This window comes from Mustela putorius, unplaced genomic scaffold (genome assembly GCF_011764305.1).
Source record: "Mustela putorius furo isolate JIRA1106 unplaced genomic scaffold, ASM1176430v1.1 tig00000487_pilon_pilon_pilon, whole genome shotgun sequence".
In the NCBI taxonomy this organism is placed as follows: Eukaryota; Metazoa; Chordata; class Mammalia; order Carnivora; family Mustelidae; genus Mustela; species Mustela putorius.
The window spans coordinates 6,803,896-6,828,336 of record NW_025421399.1 but is presented as its reverse complement, the minus strand read 5'-3'; the positions used below and the strand labels follow the sequence as shown (position 1 = coordinate 6,828,336).

At 47.1% G+C, this 24,441-nt stretch overlaps 1 protein-coding gene across 3 annotated transcripts in view; it reads left to right on the top strand.

Annotated features, from left to right (window-relative positions):
* The first annotated feature begins 4,452 nt into the window (after window positions 1-4,452).
* Window positions 4,453-24,441, top strand: part of PECAM1 (platelet and endothelial cell adhesion molecule 1) — a 58,153-nt gene continuing 38,164 nt past the window's right edge. For 2 of the 3 annotated variants that reach the window (XM_004749148.3, XM_004749147.3), the window contains exons 1-4: window positions 8,032-8,279; window positions 8,365-8,391; window positions 18,802-19,095; window positions 21,170-21,475. In XM_004749148.3, coding sequence (XP_004749205.1) covers window positions 8,216-8,279; window positions 8,365-8,391; window positions 18,802-19,095; window positions 21,170-21,475 — 691 coding nt within the window. In that variant the 5' untranslated portion in view covers window positions 8,032-8,215. Of the gene's footprint in view, window positions 4,634-8,031; window positions 8,280-8,364; window positions 8,392-18,801; window positions 19,096-21,169; window positions 21,476-24,441 lie in introns of those variants that run through there. The other variant, XM_045080906.1, reaches the window with a different exon arrangement.

Here is a 24,441-nt window from a genome sequence, read left to right as displayed (position 1 = left end):
CAGGGAGAATCTTTGTTGCTTCATAGATCAGGCCTCCCAGAGGACTGGGACCTGGTCCTGGGGGGGGACCTGCATATCTGACCCTCCCGCCCAACTGCAACCCCACTTAGTGCCTGTTTTCCCTTGCGTGCCCTCAAATCGCCTGAAAATTTTTAAAAATGGGGAAATGCCCTGCTTCTGCCCCAAACATTCTGGCCTTTCTGCATATGACTCCCCTTTCACAGAAGCATTCCTGAAACAGAAGGTTCCCGAGTGACGGCTATCGGCTAAACTACAGGGTGCCCGGTTACATCTGAATTTCAGGGAGACCAAATCCTGTTCTGGGATGTCCTGGGCAATACGTGGGGCCTATCTCTATGACCAAATGACTTGTTGCTTTCGTGAAATTCAAAGGTAACTGGCTGTCAGGTGTTTCTGTTTGCTAAGCCAGGGCAGGCAGAGGTGATTGCTGGGGGCCTCAGCATAGCTGGCCCTGCCCACTTCCAACCCAAACTGCCTTTCCTGCAAAAGCTTGCAGGTCCCGCAAACTGTCACGCGCGTGCACACGCACACACATGCACATGTACACGCATGCTCCCTCCTTCGTTCCTGTGGACTCCTCAGGCCCTGGGCACCTCCACTGGTCTCGGGCCTGCCCTCCCTTCAGGGCTGTATCTTGCCTCACAGGGTGAGGGGCCGACCCTGGCTTTCCATCCGCCCCCCAGAAGTCCAGCTCAGCATTGTGGCCAGCCATGGAGAGAAAGTCTGATGCCGTGGCCCGGGCATCTCCATGGCACCCGGCGACTGTCACATCCCGGCTGTGCTTCTGGCTCTTGAATTCATTCAGCAGAGATTCACGCAGGGCTCCCTATGTCCCAGGGCTCGGCAGTGAGCCCCACAGACCCACGTGTGCCCTTGCAGAGCTGACAGCTGCTGGGGTGACACTTCTTAAGGCTCAAGAAGACAAATAGAGGGTAACCAACAGTGCAGGTGCTCTGAGGGTTCGCAACTGGAAGGAATTCTGCTGGGGGCTGGGAGTCTCCTCTGAGCTGAGCCTGGAGGGGAGGAGTTAGCTATTGGGAAATGGGGGGCAGGAAGAGTGTCCAAGCAGAGAGGCTAGCTGGCGGGGTCAGGGAGCCTGATACTCTCCGGGGTATCCTTCCCGCCCACCTCATCTCATTGGTTTTTTCCCTGCCCAAAGTCACACACAAGGCCAGTTCCATACTTTGCAGATCCAATGCAAAAGGAAAAATGCAGTGCTCCTTTACCAAAAATGATTAAGAATTTCGAGATTGTGGGGCGCCTGGGTGGCTCAGTGGGTTAAGCCTCTGCCTTCAGCTCAGGTCATGATCTCAGGGTTCTGGGATCGAGTCCCACATCGGGCTCTCTGCTCACTAGGGAGCCTGCTTCCTCCTCTCTCTCTCTCTCTGCTTACCTCTCTGCCTACTTGTGATCTCTCTCTTTCAAATAAATAAAATCTTAAAAAAAAAAAAAAAGAATTTCGAGATGGTGGGGTGCCTGGGTGGCTTAGTCGGTTAAGCATCCAACTCTTAATTTCAGCTCAGGTCATGATCTCAGGGTCATGAGATCAAGCCCCATGTATGGCTCTGCTCAGCATGGAGTCTGCTTCGGATTCTCTCTCTTCTTCTCCCTCTGCCCCCCCTGTTTTCATGTTCTATAAATAAAATAAAATATAATTTCGAGATGGTGACAGCAGAGCATTAAACCAAGCACGGCCCCTTCTGAGCACAAGCCCTGTGTGACTGCCCAGATTCCACACCTGAGAAGCTGGTTCTGGTCTCGTGACTCACGTGTGTCAGGTCAGGGCCTGGGTTTGAGTTTTCTATCAGAAAGGTATTCTTCAAGGCCAGTTACTGGAGGCCTCGGAGCGCGTCAGACAGACACACAGCCTGGCAGATGTGACCCTGAGAACTGGTTGGTGCTTCCTCTTCTACCTCTGTTTCCCCATCTCTGATAGGGATCCTGACCCCACGTGTGGAAGTCTGATCACGGCCCCCACGGATATCAGGTCCTATTAGGAACCTGTGAGTGTTACCTAATATGGGGAGTGGGGGAAGGTCTTTGCAGATGTGTATAGTCAGAGATCTTGAGATGGAGAGATTATCCTGAATTATCTGGGTGGGCCTTGAATGCCATCACAAGTGTCCTTAAAAGAAAGAGGCAGAGGGAGATTTGACACACAGGGGAGAAGGCAATGAGAAGATAAAACAGCGGGACTTTTGAAGATGCTGGCCTCAAAAAAAAAAAAAAAAAAAAAAAAAAAAAAAAAAAAGATGCTGGCCTCGCAGATGGGGCTGATTTGGCCACAGCCACGGATGCCGGCAGCTCCCACAGCTGGAGTGGCTGGAGCTGGGGCGTCCGAAGGGAGTGTGGCCCTGTGGACACAGTGGTTTTGGTCCAGGGGTACTGATTTTGTATTTCTGCCCCTCAGAGCTGTGAGAGCGTAAGTTTGTGTTGTCTTAAGCCCCCAGGTTTGTGGGGATTTGTTACAGCAGCCACAAGAAAGGAAAACACCGGCCTCCTAAGGGTTTTTTTGTTTGTTTGTTTTAAAGATTTTATTTATTTATTTGACAGACAGTGATCACAAGTAGACAGAGAGGCAGGCAGAGAGAGAGGAGGAAGCAGGCTCCCTGCTGAGCAGAGAGCCTGATGCAGGGCTCCATCCCAGGATCCTGGGATCATAACCTGAGCTGAAGGCAGAGGTTTTAACCCACTGAGCCACCCAGGTGCCCCCTTCCTAGGGTTTTTAAAATAACAGCTTTATGGAGACATATTTCACACACCCCACCATTCAACTATTTAAAGTGTACAATTAAATGGTCTTTAGTCTACTGTCAGAATTGTGCAACTGTCATCACATTCAATTTTTAGAAGTTTTTTTCAGTGCCTTTTTTTTTTTTCTTTAAGATTTATTTATTTATTTGAGAGAGAGAGCATGCACAAGTGGGAGGGGCGGAGGGACAGGGAGAGAGAGGGTCTCAAGCAGACTCCCTGCTCAGTCCTGAGCCAGACTCGGGGCTTGATCCCAAGACCCTGAGATCATGACCTGAGCTGAAGCCAGGAGTCGGCCGCTCAACTGACTATGCCACCCAGGCTCCACAACTTCTGGAAGCTTTTAAGCATCCCTACAAAGAAACTCCCTACTCATTAGCAGTCACTCTGATTTCTTTCAACTCCCTGGCCCTCGGAAACTACTCATCTACTTCGGTCTCCAGAGATTTGCCTATTTTGGACGTTTCATATATATACACATATGCAGGATAATATAAGATGTGGCCTTATATTAACATATTTCTTTATTAAGATATATGTTAATATAAGGGAGAAGCAGATCTCCTACTGAACAGGGAGCCCAATGTGGGGCTTGTCCCAGGACCCTGGGATCACGACGGGAGTCGAAGGCAGACGCTTAACCATTTGAGCCACCCAGGCACCCCTACATTTAAATTTTTTTAAGAATTTTTTTAAAAAAGACTTTATTTATTTGACAGAGAGGGAGAGATCACAAGTAGGCAGAGCAGCAGGCAGAGAGAGAAGGGAAAGCCAGCTCTCCACCGAGCAGAGAGCCAATGTGGGGCTCTATCCCAGGATCCTGGGATCGTGACCTGAGCTGAAGGCAGAGGCTTCAGAGCCACCCAGGTGCCCCACATTTTTAATTTTTAATAAGGCATTCATACTTCACAATGAATGAGAGGCCTGATCATCTTTTCAGTGACTAAAATAAATGAGGCAGAACATACACTTCCGTTCTTACATCACGGCCGGGAGTAAGAGAGGGGGAAGAAAGCTAGAGAGAGGGGTTCCCGGAGAGAGGGGGAGATAGACCTACAGAGAGTTCGGGGGGGATGCTGTCCTGTGAAGGCTCAGCCTTATGTTGACTTGGCTCCTGGGGCGTGGGGTGGATACGACAGACATTCCTACTGATTTCTAACACTGAGGGCGCAGCTTTTATTTTAGAATTTAACTTCCTAATTTGATTTTTAGTAGGTAATACTTTAGCATGACATAAAAGAGACACAAAGTTTATTATAAGGAAAAGTACACTGAAAACTACTGTAGAACATTGCTCTTTATGGAGACAGATGCCGTGTCCCTGGGCTAGAAGACTCTCGGTCAGGCTAAAATGTCACTTCTCCCCAGATTGGTCTGCAGATTCAATGCAATTTCAGTTGAAATTTTGAAATCTCAGTAGGCTTATTTTTGGGTAGGGATTGAGAAGATGATTTTAAAATTCATAAGGGAACTTCAAATTGAGACAGAGGAAGGGACAGGACTCGAGTGCTCTCAACCCAGACCACAGAAGCCCAGGGTTCCCCACCCCTTTTTTTTTTTTTTTTTTTAAAGATCTTGTTTATTTATTTGTTAGAGAGCAAGAGAGAGCACAAGCAGGGGGAGCAGCACACTCCCTGCTGAGCAAAGAGCCTGATGCGAGACTCAGTCCCAGGACCCCAGGATCATGACCGGAGTGAAGGCAGCTGCTTAACCTACTGAGCCACCCAGGCGCCCCTCTGGCGTCCCCTGAGGACTGAATCTCTGTGCGAATCCTGCAGGAACGTGGATGCAGGCTGCTCACCAGAGGAGGGACTCCACTACCTAGACTGGTGAAGACTGAGCCAAGCCAGTATGCGCTAAGGTGGGCCCCAGCACTGACCTGTCACTGACTTTCCCCCTCATCAAAGTACTAAAAATCCAGCCCTGGGTGGACAGATTTAACAGGACCATGAGATGAGTGATGCATGATAAAGCACGTCCTGTCCACCACACTAATGCTCCCCGCTTCCTGCCTTCTCTCCCCGCCTTTATCTGCTCCAGCCAACCCTTTCCTCTCACAGCCTCTTTGCAATCTTTCCCTGGCCTTTGCTCAGAGAACCAGCACGAGGGACCCTTCCCTTTCTGCTGTCTCCCTCGAGCTCTAACATAAGCCACGGTAAAAGCCTTGTCTGGAACTTTCAGTTTGGGCTCTCTGTTGCTTGGCTAGCCCCAGGACCTGAAATGGTAACAAGCCGGTAACGTGTGGAGCCACCGGAACGCTCACACATCGCGGGTGGGACGGTAAGATGGTGTAGCCACTTTGGAAAACAGCCTGGCAGTTTCTTGAAACGTTAAGCATACACCTACCATACCATCCAGGCATTCTCCTCCTGGGTATTTACCCAAGAGAAATGAAAGTGTATGTCCATACAAGGGCGTGGTCCAAGCAGTTCTCTCTATTAGCTCAAAATTAGAAACTATCCAAATGTTCATTAATAAACAATGATAAGCAAACTGTGATATATTCATGCAATGAAATACCACTCACCAAGAAAAAGAAATTAATATTTGACGACGCTGACTGAGAGAAGATAAATGCTCCCCCAACTAAGTACTGTATAATTCCATTTTATAAAATTCTAGGAATAAACACTTTACCTATAAGGACGGAAAGCAGGTAGGTGTTTGCAATGAGGGATGGTGACTGTGGGGTAGCTATTGGAGAGGTTACGTATTAATTTACGTGTTAGAGAGGTTAGTTCTTTGTCTATGATGTAAATTGCAAATATTTTTTTCCAGTTTGTATTTTTTTCTCTTGACTGAACTGTTTTTTTTGAGGAGGGCTGATGAGGAGAACTTTTTTCATGGAGTATAATTTGTCAGTCTTTTATAATTTCTGGATTTTAAGTGAGAGTTAAACCAGACTTCACCATTCCAGGGTCATGAGGAACTCTTTCATGTTTTCTTCTAGAACTCCTATGGCTTCATTTGTCCTTTCAAATGGTTGGTCCATTTGGAATTTATTCTGGTGCATGCTGTGAGTGGTGGGATACAGTTTTTCTTCGACGTTTCTTTTTAAGATATTAACACTTATTTTGAAATGAAGTTTTATTTTCTCATGATGTTCTAAAAACTATTAGCATTGTGTACGAAACAATGACTAAGTCCTAGAAGTTTACTTTGGGACTTAGGGGACATGGGGTGGGGCATTAACCACCGTTGATTGAAAGTCCCTTTGAGAAGCAAAGTTTGGTTAGTCTGCCATAAGCGAAAGTTATCTTTGAAGCCAACATCTATTTTGGGACTCATGGTGTTTCTTTTTTTCTCCACAAATAGAAATTTGGTGGCTGGGTGGAGGTGATTTCCAGTAAGTTGTTGAAGAAGAGAGTTTACAGTGGGGAGTAGACAATACCAAACACCGAAAGTAAATGACACAAAAGAAAACATTCCTTTTTGCTGCATGACTCTTTAATATCTCTTCTCATAACTTCCACTGAATCATAGAACAGAGAGAGAAGTTGTTTTCTAGAGAATAGAAGTCTTTGGTTTTCTTTGGTTTCTATTTGTCCCTGACTTAGCTTTACCGGGTACAGGCTCAGAGGGGTAGCATTTCAGAAACAACACTGCTGGGCGCCTGGGTGGCTCAGAGGGTTAAGCCTCTGCCTTCGGCTCAGGTCATGATCTCAGGGTCCTGGGATCGAGTCCCGCATCGGGCTCTCTGCTCAGCGGGGAGACTGCTTCTTCCTCTCTCTCTCTCTGCCTGCCTCTCTGCCTACTTGTGATCTCTCTCTGTCAAATAAATAAATAAAATATTAAAAAAAAAAAAAAGAAAGAAACAACACTGCTCTCTGTCTCAGGGCAGTAATCTGATTCAGACAGTACGGTTAACTTATCTTCATTCACCCAATCACCGATTCTACTAATGAATTTTTGTTTCTGTTATTGTTTTTTTGAGAGAGAGAGAGTGTGTGTATGGACTCCCGGGTGGGGGAGGGGCGGACAAGCTGGCGAGGGGATCTCAAGCAGGCTCCACTCCCAGCTCCAGTCAATGGGGAGGGTTGAAGCGGGGGGGGGGGCATCGGGAGGGGATAGGTTTCCATCTCACGACCCTGAGACCATGACCTGAGCCAAAATCACCAAAGTAGAGGCGCCCCTCTACTAATGTTTTGATCCCCTACTAGGTACCAGGCTCTGTCCCTGTCTTCATGCAGCCAGCAGTCCCCTTGGGGGAGGACAGGCCATTATGGCACACTATAAAAAGTGTCTCACAGAGGGAACAGTAGGGAGGTGAGGAATCCAGAGGAATGGCAGCTCAGTGTGGGGAGACAGGAGACAATTCTGCAAGAGTGGATGCCTAAACTGAGTTACGATGCATGGGTGGGAACAGACCAGAAAAGCAGAGGGGGAAGAGTCCTCCAGGCAGTGGAACAGCATAGACAAAGGCGCAGACACATGATGTGTCCTGGGAACTATAAATTCTAGCAATCAGAATATGGGGGCCAAGAAAGAATTGGTGAGCGCCTTGGCTGGAGAGGTAAGCAAGGACTGGGTTGTGGAGGATTGTAAACCGACTCTCTCTGGAGGGCAGTGCGGAGCCATCATAAGGTTCCAAGCCCGGGAGTGAAAGGAACTGATTTATATCTCAGAAGGCTCTCTGTGGCCTGATACACTCTGTGCATATTTAAAGGTACAGGCTGGGGGTGCCTGTTTGGTTCGGTCAGTAGAACATGTGACTCTTGTTCCCAGGTTCGTGAGTTCAAGCCCCACATTCAGCATGGAGCCTACTTAAGAAATAAAAAGTAAAATAAAGGTTCAGGCTGGAGGGAGTGACCAGAAAAACATGCATAGCAGGAGCCAGGGAGAGCCTCCTAGGTACACTAGGTTCCAAGCAGAGTTTGCCACAAGGCAGCTGGTCTGTCTGGTGAACCTGCAACTTTCTGGAAAAGTCAGCCCTGTCCCACAGCATTGCCAGGAAAGGCGAGAGGTCCAAACTCATGCTGTGTGGAAAGAGGCCCTTGGGCAGCGGGCGTGGGAGAGATGTGCTCAGGAAAGATGGAGAGATCTTGTTGAGTGTCCAAAGAGAGAAGCCCTTTGGGTAGAGGTCGGAAAGAGGGAAGAACCCTCTCACACTGCCGTGAAAGAGGCTCCAAACCCAGGTGAGACAGGAGGGTCAGGGGTACCAGAGGCAAATGTCACTTGTGCCTTTAAAACAAAGAGTCTGCGTTCAGTGGCCCCTCAGGAAGGCCAGTCATTTCCTGAGGAGATATCAGGCGGGCCCATACTTCATTGTTTCCAGTTTCCAGCAATGGCTGCCATTACCTGACCAGCACCACAGCCAGAAGTTACGAGAGTGGTTTCTCTACTTTCTCAGGGCAGATTCATCTGGGCCACGTGGGAAGCGTCTTCTGCCCCCAGGGGCATGGCCCAAAGGCAGAACTAACTGCCTGAGGTCTTGTCTCTCAAGATGCACCTGGAGTGGGCCCAAGAAGGCAAGATGTGGCTTGGAGTCCTGCTCATGCTTCTGCTGTGTGAGTTTTTATCCTCTTCCACATTACTTAAAGTTCATGAAACTCGAAGCTGATGGAATCAACATATTTCTTCTGTGTTTTCCAGGTCCAAGCCTTGAGGGACAAGAAAACTGTAAGTTGTTAAGTTTCTACCTAGCTTTGCTGTGTCTTTTCATGATGCTTAAAACTCACATCAAATTGCTTGGGTTTAGTGGGTATAAAAACTGGGAAAAATATTCCAGTCAACAGCTAACATGTATTCCCCCCCGGCATTTCTAGAAGGCTTTTAGAAGAAAACCCTCATTCTAAGCCAAGTTCTAATCAGCATGTTCTAGAAGTCGTATACATTTTTTTCCCCTAGAAACAAGTGAATTGCTATTTGTTTGGATTGGAAGCTGATAAAAAGAAAAGGAGTGATTTCGCATTTTATTTCTTGTCGTTTTTACCATAAATGTAGTCTCCCCATCCCCGATTGTTTTTCATCACAAATGAGATGTAATTAATTTGTTAGATTCATGAGGACAGAACATAATTTGTTGTTATGGCTTTTTCTTCTAAATGATCTATAACAGACATTGGATTTAATTCCTCACTGACCTGGGAAGCTAAGATTCTATCTGTAATATTTTGCACTCATGTCCATGGAGGGGGCTTCTGCCCAGCTTTAAAATTTCGTTTATCATTCATTTTAGAGCTAGTTTTGAATCTTTAAGATGCTCGGCTGCGTCAGGGTCTAAATGGAGGGAGAGCCCACAGAACAGGACCCCTTTACCAGCGCAGTCACTTCATTCCACAAAGAATGGGGGATGGTTGTACAGCTCTTTGGCAATGGTATATGTGCATGAGGCTGGTTGGCTGAGCCCAGGCTCTGAGCAGTGAATGGCTTCAGGATCGGGGAGGCTAGCGCAGCTACCAGCAAAGCCAGTTTGCGGGTCTCCTGCCCCCGTGTTCATGTGCTTTGGCTGGCTTTTGACCCCTGCAATAACCCGAGGAGGCAGGGTATCCGTTATCTTCCTACCATCCTAATGAACTGATAAGGTCTCTGTCCTCAGAGAAATAACCAACCAGACCAAGCCAGAGCCAGTTAGCCGGGCGTTGGCAATAGAACTTCTGCTGTCTGAAATATGACTCTCTGTCTGGAACCAGAAGCCCAGCTCAGATTTCTTTTTTTAAAATTTTTTTTAAAGATTTTATTTATTTATTTGACAGACAGAGATCACAAGCAGGCAGAGAGAGAAAGAGGAAAGCAGGCTCCCCGCTGAGCAGAGAGCCCGAAGCGGGGCTCGATCCCAGGACCCTGAGATCATGACCTGAGCCGAAGACAGAGGCTTACCCCACTGAGCCACCCAGGCGCCCCCCCAGCTCAGATTTTTAAAGTCGCTTTCACCTGGCCTCTCGGAGCCTTTTCCCCAATCTGTAAAATGGGGATGATATGAGCATTGATCCCGTAGAGTCAGTTCGAGGATAAGGTGAGCTAAGAGGAGGTGACTCAGCTGCAAGGCAGGCGGTGACTAATGACAGTTTACTGTCTGGTCCTAGCCCTCTTTCACAGTCACAGCCCCTGCGCCAGCCCCCCCACCCGCGTACCCCCCATCTGTCCGCTGCTGCCCACATACCCCCCTCTCGTCCGCACCACGCCCTGCAGGCGCGCAGGCTGCTGCCTTCTGCTCCCCAGGACCCCCAGTCTCGAGTCTCTTCCACCTTCCCCACCTCACATGGACGTCCACGGCTCCCTTCCCAGGGTTCCTGGAGAAAAGCCTTTGGTCCATTCAGGGCCGACCTCAGAACGGCAGGACTTGGAGCACTGGAGCAGGGGAGACTCTCCCACTGCTTCCTCAGGCCGCCATCCTTCACCTTGTTTTAACCCTTGAGGAAACCAAGGCGCAGAAGCCATGGGGGGCTTGTGTGTCGTCCAGTGGGTGTCGGCAGCGTGGGGGCCAGGACCAGCTCTCCCGTTCCTGCCGTCGCGCTCATGTCACATGGGACAGGCATGACCCGTCCGATCACCCCACATTGCGGGCTCTGTGGTTGAGGTCCTTGGTTAGCCTTGGCCCTTTCTGTTCCGTTTATCCCAGGCTCCCCCACCCCCACGCCAGCCCTCCGGCCTCAGGAGATGACCTCAGAAGACACTGCAGTCTGGAGGCAACTCCCTCTACTTCCCGCCCTGCCCCAGCTCCGGGCTTATCTTCCTCCCCACCCATCCTCCCGGCTTCAGCCCTGTCGCCCCTCGTGGCTGACGTTTTTGGGGGGGGGGGTGCAGCCTGTCCATCTGGGCTCTGAGCCCATCCCTCACAGCACTCCTGCCCCAATCTCGCTCTGTCATTCATTCAGCTCCCCTCCGCACTCTTAGTATCTCTCTTCCCCACCCTCTTCTGGCTCTTTCTCCTCATTCTACAGACACAATCGGTAGCTCTTGTTCTTTTAGGAATAAGAAAAATCACAAACAACCCACCTGCCTCCAGACTGGTTTACGGCCCCTGTCTCTGCAACCCTAGCTCTCAGTCTGCCCTCACTTAGTATTCTGGCCTTAGTGCTTGGTCCCCACATCTCCCTGGCACTGGAATCTTCTCACTGAGGGGTCATCAAAGACCTTGTAATAACAAATGCCATGAATACTCTTTAGCCCTTAGTCTTCTGCACCCCTGTGATGCCTGTGCACAAAGCCTCCTGCCTTGAGCTTCTAGACTCTTCCTTGGTGTTCTCCTGCCCCTCTGACAAACCTTCTTCCCCTTATTCCAGAGGAGACTTGAACTTTCCCAGGGTCTGAACGCCGTTCCCTGGTCTCTGCAGTCTCTGTGGTTCTGAAGTTCAACGCATCCCTCCACTTGTCCACATCCCTGCCCTGGTCCTCTTCGCTGAGCATCCGGCTCCAGAGAGGAGCCAGTGGCCGACATCTCCTAGCGGTCCCTTGGGCCCCTCAAACCCAGTGGCACCACTGGGATCTTGTCCCGTTTTTTTATCTTTTTCTGGTGTTCTCTGCTTCGGTGGACCGCACCCAGTCCCTCCTGGATACCTGACCCAGGAAACTTGCTTTCTTTGCCTCAACCCTCACATCCAATCCCACAAGTCTTTTCTTTATTGTGCTGATCTATATATAACAAATTTGGCTACTAATGACAGTACATTCATAATGCCGTACAGACATCTCCACTGTCTAGTTCCAGAACACTTTCATCACCCCAGAAAGCAAGTCCTTTCTCGTCCGCTAAATATTCTCAAGTCTACTCCTTCCCAAGGTCCCTCCATGCCTGCCCTAGCACAGGCCTTCTGGGCTATCACTGAACCGTGGTCCAGGATGTTTACAGGCCTCCGGTCTCTCCCTCCAGCCCACAGTGATCTTTCTAAAGCTCGGGTGTCATCTTGTCACCCCCCTTCCAAATACCCTCAGACAGTCCAGCTTGTCAGCACCCCAGGCAAGGCCCCTCCTACCTGGCACCCGCCCCTTCGGGCCCCATAGTCCAGTTCCTATAACTGCACGTGCCCAGAATGTGCTGATTTCCCGGTTCTAGGTGGTTTTGCCATGAATATCTTTGCTGTAAGCATTTTCGCTGCATATAATAGGCCGTAGGCAATCTTGCTGTGAAAGACTAAGTAACAGGTTGGCAGTTTGTTGGTTTTATCAACTGGTTGAGTTTGGTTTCATTTCTCCATTGACACAGGCTCCATATATTTTTTTAAGATTTTATTTATTTATTTGGCAGAGATCACAAGTAGGCAGAGAGGCAGGCAGAGAGAGAGGGAAGCAGGCTCCCTGCTGAGCAGAGAGCCTGATGTGGGGCTCGATCCCAGGACCCTGACACCATGACTTGAGCCGAAGGCAGAGGCTTACCCCGCTAAGCCACCCAGGCACCCCTCCATTTTTATATTACATAAATCTTGGCCCTCATGATGGTCTATACAGTGGTGCAGAGTTTGAACCCACGTTTCCCACAGAACTTGGGAACAGCTACTAATGGGCCTGTGACAATTGGCCAGAACAAACAACAGTGTAGGAGGCAATTCGCCTTCTCGATGTAGTACAGAGTTCTGATACAAATATGCATCCTAGTATTTGGAAACACTACCTCTCTTTTATTTTTATTTTACTTTTTTATTTTTAAGATTTTATTTATTTATTTTTAAAATATTTTATTTATTTATTTGACAGAGAGAGAGAGAGACAGTGAGACAGGGGGAGCAGGGCGTAGTGGGAGAGGAAGAAGCATTCTCCCTGCTGAGCAGGGAGCCTGACACAGGGCTTGATCCCAGGACCCTGGGATCATGACCTGAGCCAAAGGCAGATGCTTAACGACTGGGCCACTACCCCACTGAGCCACCCAGTTACCCCAGGATTTTATTTTTAAGTCATCTCTACTCCTAATGTGGGACTTGAACTCATGACCGTGAGATCAAGAGTTGTAAGCTCCACACCGACTGAGGCAGCCAGCTGCTCCAGGACTTTACCTCTCTTCCTGAGGAAGAAACTTCAGTTAAAAAAAGAATGAGGAGGGGCGCCTGGGTGGCTTAGTAGGTTAAGTGTCTCCCTTCTTCAGCTCAGGCCCTGAGGCTGGCTAGCGTCCTAGGATCAAGCCCCACCTCAGGCTCTCTGCACAGCAGGGAGCCTGTGTTTCCTTCTCTCTCGGTCACTTCCCCTGCTGGTGCTCTCTCAACCGCTCTCACTCTGTCAAATAAATAAAAATCTTTTTTAAAAAATGAGGAGACCCATCAACAGACCAAAAAAAAAAAAAAAAAAAAGAAAAAAAAAGTATAATTCTATTAACAAAAGACTTTGGGGACACACACTTAGGTACAATCCATGAAATACAATCAGTTATTTACATAGATTTGCCATGAATCTCCACACATTTGAAACGTATTCAGTTATTTTGTGTTTTACAATAGCTTTCTGATTTTGTTATTCATTCCTCATGCTTTGTTATGTCCCCTTTAATGAATGTCCCTCTTTTATATTTTGTGATTTTATCTTTGATGGCAAAAATGGCTTTGCAGCAAATAGTTACGTGGTTAAAACGCTTGCAGCAAAGAGGGTCCCTGTGGAAATACCGAACCTGTGAGTCCTCTTGCCCCTGTGCCCTGGTACATGCTGAGCTCCGGCCTGGGGCGCCCCACCTGGTCCAAGGCTGGTTCAGGAAGCTCGTCCTTCAGACTCCCGTGGCCCCTCCTGGGCTGCCCTTCCTCTCGGTGCGTCTGGAATTGTCCTTCGGTTATCTGGGTCCCCGCCAGCCAGTATGGTGTAGGACAGCAGGGACGATTTCTTATCTACCTGCAATCCCAGCATCTGACACAGGTGCTCCATAAACATCTCACTGAAGGGGACCCAAACCGAGATGGGAGATGCTTGGGATCCAGACGAGATGGGTCAGCACATTCTCCACTGAGCCCCAGAGTTCACCAGGGGCTCTGTGCTAGCTGACTCCCTGTAATTTTCCTGACAAAGGGGGAGGAGGGGGGTGCTCTTCTCCCTCCCTTTCTGAGTCATTTCCAGGTTGCCGGAGAGGCTGGCTGAGTCACGATGCCTCATCTTCCCAAGGAGCCCGCATCCGCTGATGGGGGGCTCGAGGTCCAGGAGAGCAGGCCCCTTGTTTTAGGGTCTAGTGATTTGGCACAATGGTTCATGGGTACCTTATCTGTGCTCTGGTGACTGTTACATGGGTCCCCCTCTGTCAGCCTTCCTCTGTCCAGATTGAAAAGATCTGACCTCCTTAGGCTGCTGCCTCCCCAAAAAAACTTTGATCACAATGGTTCTGAACTGTTTGGGCTCAGGAAAGAAAACTGTGGCTCCTCTCTCCCCACCCCACCCCAAAACCCCACAATTGAAGGCGGTTCGTGGGCCCCCTCCCACCTGCCCGTGAATCCCCAGGGGGGCCAGGTGTGAACACTCACTCTGTTGTGTGAATTGTGAGAGCTGTACACAGCAATCCAGCTTGGCTGTTCCCCAGCAGTTCATTCACGAAGACGACGATGTGTTCTATACTATCTTAACAATCGGGTAGAGATTTTTGAAGAGGAGATTGGTGGCATATCGCTGCTGAACTACTTACCCCCAAATGTAGTGACTCAAGATAACGGTTTTTTACTTCACAGCGTCTGAGAGTCAGGAACCTGAGGGCTCTGGCTCAGGGCCTGTCAGGAGGAGATCGCCCAGAGAACGCTGCTGGTCAGGAATACAGTGAACAGAGGGCTTGTTTGGGGCTGGGGGGTTGCTTTTAAGCTCACTCTTGTGACAGCTTCTCACCACGTGGACCCCTCCAGAGGGACGCTCACGGCTTGGCTTGGCTTGGCCCAGAGGGAGTGATCCTAGTAAAGGAAAAAGTGCTTAAGGTAAAAGTTGCCGCGTCTTTTATCATTTCAGAAGCAACAAAGCAACACTTCAGTGTGTTTGGTTGGAAGACCAACCCTGGTATGAGGTGGCAGGGTGCCTGTAGGACTCGTGGAACACGAGCCTCCCTGGGGGCCATCTGGTCTGGCTACCATGAGCGAGGACATGGAGGTGGGGACGGTGGGCGTGTTGAAAGCTGGGCCGCTGCTTTTGCTGGCCTCACATCGATGAGGTTTTGAGCTGGGTTTCATAAATTTACAATAAAGTTATTGATACATTTTATAAAATCCTTTTCCTTCTTCCATTTTGCCTTCCTTGTCCCTTGTCTGTTGCTGTTGGCCACGGGAGTGTGACGTTTCTTCCAGTGACCAGGCTGAGTTGATTTATTAAGCAGATGTGTGTTTGTGGCTTAGAAAAAGCAGTTGGCCGGAGTGCCCCGGGCTAGTGGCTCTCATCCTTTTGAAAGAAACACCACCTGATGCTTTAGCTGATTTGCTTTAGGGCTTCTCTAAGAAGGATGTGCATTAGGTCTACATAGGTAGGAAGCCCAGGCAGGGATGATGCTGAAGCTGGAGGGTCTGGAATAGAGAAGGCTTGGGATTGCAGATGGTGAGCTCCGGGGGAGCAAAGACCGTGCTGATCTCACTCTTTTGTGAGCTTCCAGTATTGGACACGGTGCCTAGCACAGAGAAGGCCCCTTGAACATGGGCCAAATGGTGCTAAGGAAGAGGGAAGGGGCTGTTAGCCGGGGACCAGGATCTGCCCCTCAGGGCTCTCGGCTGCCTTGGCTCAGTCATTCTTCAAGGCTGAAAGACAAGGGAAGGCAGGTACTCATGTTCCCCATTCTATAGGAGGAGAAGTGGTAGCTTAGAGGGGTTGAGAGACCCCCAGCATCCCCCAGCTAATAAAGTGGGGGTGATGAACCCCAGGAAGTCTGGAGAAGTCAGTAACCTGGGAAATTAAGAAATGATTTTCTTTTGAGAAAATTTTGTTAGAAATAGGGAATGGATGCAGAGTTTTGGCACCCTCGAGACTAAAGTTTGGCTCTGTATCTGTGACTGGCAGACCTGGCTAACATTTCTCAAGCACTTCTTCTGTGCCAGGAACTGTGTTTCTCGTACTTAAACTTAGGTTCCCATTTATCCTTACTATCATTACGTCCATTGTATGGATGGGCGAACTGAGGCTCAGAGTTCAGGAACTGGCCAAAGCCACACAGTTTGTGAACGGAGGTGGGATTTGACTGAGGCAACCTGACTCTGCACTTACCTCATTCTCCTGTTAGAATCACTGTGCTAAATAGCATGGTTTAAAATGAGGAGAAGGTAGTGTGGAGGGGAATGAGACTCCTGTCCTTACCTGGGAAGGGACCAAATTAATTGATGGGAAACTAAATATGATCCAAAGAGATTTTGTTTTGAGAGCTCACTGAGCAGCTCCTCAGACCAGGACTAGTAAGGAATAGACAAAAACAAAAAAGGGAGTTCTAAGCATTCATGCTACAGGAAATAACTTGCATTTAAACAACCACTTTGCTTCATCTTGTCAACTGATCAGATGCCATTTTATTTTTGTTCATTTAATTGCTCAGAAGAAAGGGACAGGTGTGGACTGTTGTATTCATTTTAAAACCTGAGACATATTGTAGCCAAACCAAATTCTAAATTGTTCCGAAAGATTTGGCTTTATTAAAAGAGAGAGAAAGAGGGGTGCCTGGGTGGCTCAATGGTTTAAAGCCTCTGCCTTGGGCTCAGGTCATGATCCCAGGATCCTGGGATCGAGCCCTGCATTGAGCTCTCTGCTCAGCGGGTAGCCTGCTTCCTCCTCTCTCTCTGCCTGCCTCTCTGCCTCCTTGTGACCTCTGTCTGTCAAATAAAAAATTAAAAAATCTTTAAAAATATAAATAAATAAATAAATAAGTAAGTAAATAAATAAGAGAGAGAAAGAAAGACAATCTTTGCCAGTATCTCTGGTCAGCTAGCTAGCTATCTATACCATTTCTTACTTGAAAAATAATTTGGGACCACTTATAACAGTTACTATTATTGTTCAATAGGAGAAAATCAGAATGGGAAGGAAGAAAAGGCAAGCAAATAAAACTGGGGGGTTCTTTTAGCATATAGAAATTCATCCCAAAGTTTGCTAGAAGCAGAGATGAAATTTTGGGTTTATACTTCTTAGCAGTCAAAGCAAAAATGAAAACAACATCCATTAGAAAAATTTCAGAATCTACAAGATAGAATAAACACAGCTTTTTTCTTTTTTTAAGATTTTGTTTATTCATTTGACAGAGAGAGAGAGAGGGTGAGCAGGTGGGGGGTGAGGGGCAGAGGGAGAAGCAGACTCCCCGCTGAGCAGGGAGCCCAATGAGAGACTCAATCTGAACACCCCGAGATCATGATCTGAGCTGAAGGCAGACGCTTAACCGATGGAGGCACCGAGGCTCCCTAAACACAGCATTTGCTGATGCAGTTGAAACCCAGTGAAATCATGAACAATATCCTTGTGGCATCCTGGACCAGACAATATCAGTTTCCATAAGACAATTTCTCACCAGCATCTATTAGTTTCCTAGGACTACCAGGAAACAGACTAATACAGACTGGGTGGCCAAAATAAGATAATTCATTTCCTCTTAGTTCTGGAGGCCAGAAGTCCAAGACTAAGATGTCAGCAGGTTTGGTCCCTTCTGAGGCCTCCCTCCTTGGCTCGCAGATGGCTGTTTGCTGCTGTGTCCTCATACGGTCAACCCTCTGTACGCACGTCCCTCCCCCTCCCCCCCCGTCCAAATTTCTTCTTATATAAGGCCACCAGTCAGTTTGGATTAAGGCCCATTTTAACTCAGTCACCTTGTGTCAGGCCTTTTGCTCAAGCCCAATCACTATCTGATGTTCAAGGGGTTAGGTTTTCAATATAGGAACGTTGTGTGTGTGTGTGTGTGTGTGTGTGTGTGTGTATTGGGGGGATGGAACGCAATTCAGTCCCTACCTAACAGCGTTTGATAGAGTGCCAAACTTAATTTGTTAGTACCAGGCCATAAGGGACCATAGCCGAATGGTTCAAGCTTGCAGGTTTCTGAAGATCTTCCTCTGTCCCAGGGTAAAGAGATTCAGGTTATGCAGGATACCCAATAAATATACATTCATCAAGCACAGCCCATGAATATTTTTGTGATCAAAGTATCTGAGAAGAACTGAATTTGAGGAGCCTTACTTAAGCCATGTGACCCTGTTTTGCTTGAATAACATGGGGTGCCCAAAGCCCCACACTGTCTCTGGCCCCTGAAGTCCTCATGGGCCATATAAACTTTAGGTCAGAAGCCAGACTCTGCCTGTCGAAATCTACCTCTTGTGTAAAAGCTGTGGGGTTGGGGGGGGGGGAATAAGTAAGAATTTATCTTTGTATTTGCTTATAGTTGTATAAAGACGAGCTGGAAGAAACGAAAATCAGTGCTTACTTCTGCAAGGGGAGGTGGGAACTGGGTGGACCGGAAAAGAATGGGAAAGAGACTTTACCCTGTATCCTCATACAGAAAATACATTCTCTTTTGGGGACCTCAGGGACACAGAACTAAATTGATTATAATTCCTGGCTCGTAACATACCTTCATCTGTGATCTATGCACAACTGCCTTTTGTTTTATTTATAGAGACATGCTTTTAGTAACATAATGAATTCACATGAGCCTGCCACCCAGTGCTAAAATGAGAACATCACCAACACTATATCTTTCTGTGTATTCCTATTCGTATACCCCTCTTCCCTTCAGAAGTGACCACTATCCTGATTTTTTTATATTTATGATCTCCCTCTGCTTTTCTCAACGTGCATTATTTCAAATAATGCCTATACAATATAGACATCATATCCTCTGCCTTTGGGGGTTTGGAAACGCTTGACTGCACTGGCCACTTACACGTTTCAATAAAATGTTTCTAATCTCATGATTGTCCTATTCACACTTCATGGAAGCCGATGAGACAGGAGGCTCACGAAGCATACCAGACACAGTAGCTCCCAACCCCAGGTCCTGATGTTGGAGAGATGGCCTCCTCGAGAATGGGCACTACACACAGCCACTCGCTGCCTGGTCGCTGGGGTCCCAGGAGCCCCTGGAGGCTACACTGCAGAGGGTATGATCATACCAGTCTGATGTGGTCAAGGACACCGTGGCGATGTTCCTGAGATAACAGGTGTGTCTGCTCTCCTTCCCTTGGCATTTAGCTTTCACCATCAACCACATCTACATGGAGATCCTGCCAGGCCGGGAGGTGCAAAATGGGCAGAACCTGACCCTGCAGTGTGTCGTGGACATCAGCACCACCTCGCACATCAAGCCTCAGCACTGGGTGCTGTTCTATAAGGATGACGTGCTGTTTCACAACATCTCCTCCGTGGACACCACCGAGAGTTATTTTATTCCCCAAGCCCGGGTCTATGATGCAGGGACATATAAATGCACCGTGATTCTCAACAACAAGGAGAAAACCACCTCGGAGTACCAGGTGTTGGTGAAAGGTGAGTCCTTGCATTTGAGTGAAGCTCGAGCTGATGCATTATAGCAGATGTGAAGGCAAGAAGAGTAATTGAGTGGCCGGGAACACCGGCCTCACTCTTCCCACTCCCCTGCCTGGCATTTTCCTAACCTGAAAATGTGGGCTTTAGACGTGCTCCCAATATGCCAGGCTGTCTCTCCTCTCCGTGCCTTTGCATATGCTAGTCCATCTCCTGGGAATACCCGTCTTCCCCTCCTGTCCTTACCAACTGCTTTTCCTCCTTCAAGAATCAGCTTAGTGATCTCTTCTCTGACGCCTCCCCAAGCGAAATCGATCACCCCCAGGGTCCTGGTGCTCACAGCTCTTATGCAATCTCGGCATCCAGTGGTATTTGTAGAAAGGCCATATGCTAACTGCTGACCCCGGCTGCTACGTCCCCTCTGCCTGGCGTCTAGTTTGGGCAAATCCCTCAGCCTCTCTAAACTTTAAAATTCTCCTCTGTGAAATGAAGATAACAGTGATCCCCAGCTCGGGGAGTTATTGGAAGGATTAAAAGACATCTCGTAGGTGACGTGCTTAGTATAATTTCCAGCACATAATGAATTCCCAGTAAATGGTAATTACCATTTCATGGTATTGGAAGCATTTCTCACGCACCTGTCTGCTCTTCTGGAATGTGCGATCACAAGGAAAGAGATGGGCTTTGGTGCCTTTTTGTATCTTGAACAAAGAATCTCGCTCATAGTAGGCACTCAATAGATGATCGTGGAATAAATTAACCAGAAGAAAAAGGGAGGTACAAATGGAGAAACGAGAGAAATCGTGGGGAATTTGGGTTCAGAGATAGAGGATTCCATCCATCCACGCATGGATTTCCTCCCTCAAGGAGCATTTCCCACTGAAAGTCAGGAAGAAAACCAGATGCAAGGCGTGAAAAAACATTAGGTCGGGGCCAGCCCTGGAGGCAGTTGCTGTCTGGTGGGGAAGAGAAACATGTACAAGAATAATTAGAGTCTAATAGTCACATGATCTGAGTGCTTAGGGAGCACAAAAGTGAGTGGAAACAATTCCTCTTGGAGAAGGTAGGGCTGGCTTCCTGGGGGAAGGGACACTCGGTCCAGATACAGAGGATGGCATAGGAGTTTGCTCGACGGTGAAGTTGAGCAAAGGCAGAGACGTGGAACATAGCATGGGTGGAAGAGCAAAGACTGAGAAAGATTGGCAGGGCTGAATTTGGGCAATGTTGTTGAAAAGAAACCTGCTGGCAGGCTTTTGAAACTTAGGGTAATTTTTTTAAAAACTTGGATGGTTGAATGGGTAGAGTTAGTGAGGTGAGCCCTGTACTTCCTTGACAGTGGCCACCATGACTGTCATTTCTGCATTTTTGTGTTCATGTTGGTCATCAGAGCAGTCATTGTAAGAACTACCCCCTTATTAGGCCCTCATGAAGTCAACAGTTAGAAGTGCTTTACACACATTTTATTTAACCCCTGTAGTAGCACTGGGAGCCAAACATGCCCCCCCCCCAATCTAATCATTTCCAGGGGCAGTCACAGGCTCAGAGAGGTTGAGCGGCATGTTCATGCCTTGGAGTTGCTCCAAGGCAAAGCTGGTTAGAACCAAGATCTCTTGGACTCCAAAATTGGCCTCTCTAACTCTTAATCATTATTGGTTTTTGAGGTAGACAAAAGGCTATTCATTCATTCATTAAATATTTATTGAGTCCCACTCTGAGCCAAGCCAAGAACCCAACAATGAGGAGGACATGACCCCTTCCTTTGGGGAGATCAGCATGAAGCAGGGGAGTACTTTCTAATAGATACTGGCTGTTTTGTTTTGTCTGTAATTGTATTTATCAGTTGAGAAGACTAGTCTTCCCAATGGGTTAATAAACTCTGAAAGCACAAACCACCTCTTAAACGTATCTGGTATTTTTCAAAGTAGCTGCTATAGCTCTAGGCACATACAGGTTCAATAATTACCTGATAGGTAGTAGAAACAAAGCAGAAGACCCTCCAATGGGCTGAATTTCCCAGCTGAGGGAAGCTTGCATATCTATAGCAAATGATACTAATGGGCTTTCTCTTCTCCCCAAGGAGTGTCTGATCCCAGAGTGATACTGGACAGGAAAGAGGCAATAGAAGGCGGGGTCGTGATGGTCAATTGTTCTGTCCCAGAGGAAAAGCCCCCAGTACAGTTCACAATTGAAAAACTCGAACTACACACAAACAATTCAAAGCAAAAAAAAAAAAAAAAATCGTATGACCAGAATTTTGTGCTGCTGGAATTCTCAGTGGAGGAGCAGGACCATATTATATACTTCCAGTGCCAGGCCAGCATCTTCTCTGAGACCCACATGGAGTACTCGAGAACCATCAGGAGTGAACTGGTCACCGTGACAGGTCAGAGTCCTACCCTCCTTTTTAAAAATCAATTTTTCTGGTTTGCTGGTTGGGGGTGGGGAGAAAGGGCCCAGAATTCCGGAAGCAGGCAGGGGCCTTCTGGGCTGGGCTGCTGTTCTCAAGACTGTTCTTAACTACCTAAAGATTATGTTTATTGTTTAACGTGTGTGTGTGTGTGTGTGTGTGTGTGTGTGTGTGAGAGAGAGAGAGAGAGAGAGAGAGAGAGAGAGGAACTTCCCAAACAAAAGTTTCACAAATCATCTTGATATATGGGGCATTTTGGTATTTTCTGTTCCATTCTACTTCAGTTTTTGTTTTTTTTTTTTTAAGGATTTTATTTATTTGACACAGAGAGAGAGATCACAAGTAGGCAGAGAGACAAGTAGAGAGAGTGGGGGAAGCAGGCTCCCTGCTGAGCAGAGAGCCCGACCTGGGGCTCAATCCCAGGACCCCGAGATCATGACCTGAGCCAGAGGCAGAGGCTTTAACCCACTGAGCCACCCAGGCGCCCCTCTACTTTAGTTTTTTAAAACATTGATCACGACTCAGGGAAACGATGCACTGTGGAAACCACAGCTTTAGTCCAACACGGGTCAGACACCAGGAGGTGGAGTCTGGAGGGAGGGAAGGGCATGAGGTCCTCAGCCTTTGCCTCCCACATTTGATAAAGGACTCCCCTCTTCTACCCACCCCTCATCACCGAGATTTTGGACAAATAAACCAATGAGGTGTCCTAAGGCATGCTCTCTAGAGAGAAAAGCCATAACAGGGAAGCCTGCATGTGCATGTCCAGAATGATGGGAGCCCTGGGACAGGCAGCCCGCAGGATGAGACAGGACTCACGAGCCAGGAAGAGTCGAGGGAAGGCACACCCTAGTGCAGATAGCCTCAAGTCTTATCTATAGGAACCCCAAGGTTTGTCATAAATACCCTCCTGCTTGTGGTATCTGTGTCACCACCCCATTGTGTATGGATATATGTCCACATATATACAGGGATGATAGTATGTATATATAATATTTTTCTGATTATAATACATGGTGTGGGTTTAGTTTTCAGAAAATAGGGTACAATATAAAGGGTAAAGTGACAATCATTCACAGCACCACTGCTCAGAGAAAATCACTGGTAGGTCCCAGCCTTGTTCTGCTTTATGTGCTCACGCACACACACAACTTTTATTGTGTTCTTCTTTGTTTTGACAAAGAAATACAACCTGCCAAACATACTATTTTATGACTTTTCCTTAGCAGTATTTTATGAACTTGGGTCTGTGTCAAGACAGACAGACCTTGGTCAATCTCTGTGGCATCTCAGAACCTTATCCTAGAGAGAGAGGTACCATGATTTACCTCATTTTTCCAATGATAGACATTTAGATATTTTCCCAGGTTTTTGTGGTTAAAACAATCCTGGAATACACATTCTTAAACTCATCATTTGGGTACTTTCCCAAGTATTTTGTTTCATTATTATTTCTAAGGTTGATTCCTGGCAGTCAATTTGTTGATTCAAATGTTTTGTGCATTTGAAATATTGACGTGTCTGGCCAAAGCCCTTCTCAAAATGGCTGAACATTTCCATCAAAAGTGAGGCTGGTGTTTGTTTCCCCACATCCCTACTCTCACAGAGTATTATTTACTTTCATTATTTTTGCCAGTCTGATTGAGGCACAGTGATATATCACTGTTCTTACGCTTTGTATTTCTTTGGTCTTTACTGAGGTTGAGTGTATTTTGCATTTATTGGCCTCTTACATTTCCTTCCATAAACTTCCCGTTCATATACACTTGGCCCATTTTTACTGTTTCTGATTGGTTTGTTTGAGTCCTTTATAAATGAAAGGCATTAGCTCTTTTTGGAATGCTATGCACAAATTTCCCCAAGTTCATCATTTGTCTTTATGATAGGTTTTGCATGCAGAAGTGTTTCATCTTTATTTAATTGAATCTATCCATCTTTTTCTTTTTGGCATTTGTTTCATGATTCATACCTGAACCTTACTAAAGGTTATTAAATTAGGGGCACCTGGATGGCTCAGTCAGGCTAAGCAACTGGCTCTTGGTTTCAGCTCTGGTCATGATCTTGGTGTTGTGATCTCAGGATCGTGAGATCAAGCCCCCGCCCCCCCCCCATTCTCTCTCTCTCTCCCTCTCTCACAAATAAATAAATAAATAAATCTTTAAAAAAATTATTGAAGTAAAAATGCACTTATGTTTGCTCTTACTATTTTAATGTTTTTTTATTTCCTGCCTTTAGATCTCTGGCACATCTGGAATTAATTAAGATATAAGAAAAAAAAAACCCTTTAGTGATTATTATGCTCTTCCATAGGGTAGTTGTTGAGTGTCCTAAAAGGTGGCCTCTCTTTTTTGACTTTTATTCAGGAAAACAGACTATTTTTAAAAATATTTTATTTATTTATTTGACAGAGAGAAATCACAAGTAGATGGAGAGGCAGGCAGAGAGAAAGGGAAGCAAGCCCCCCACTGAGCAGAGAGCCCGATGTGGGACTCAATCCCAGGACCCCAAGATCATGACCTGAGCCGAAGGCAGAGGCGCCCCAGACTTTTTTTTTTTTTTTTTTTAATGATAGTTACTTATTGTGAAGTTAGATGACTTTGCAGAAAAAAGGTTAATGAATTAAACTACTTTGGGCATTTTTAAATGTCCCATCTGATTTTGCATAGTTGGCCATCTGTGTGTATTCTCTAATGCTCTGCAATTCGTTTTGCAGAAGCAAAGGTTTGTCCCTACTTTTCTTACCAGCTCCTGAAGATCCCATGCCCTGGCATCCAGCCCATACCTTATCAAAGCAGTGTTTTCCAAACTGCGTAAGTCATGAAATCAATTTAGTCAGTCAAGGCCAACGTTAAAAAAAAAAAAAAAAAAACAGAAGAGACAAGAAATCACTTTTGGGTGGGGGCATATCGTTATTTAAATGTGCATTTCCATGAAGCAGCACA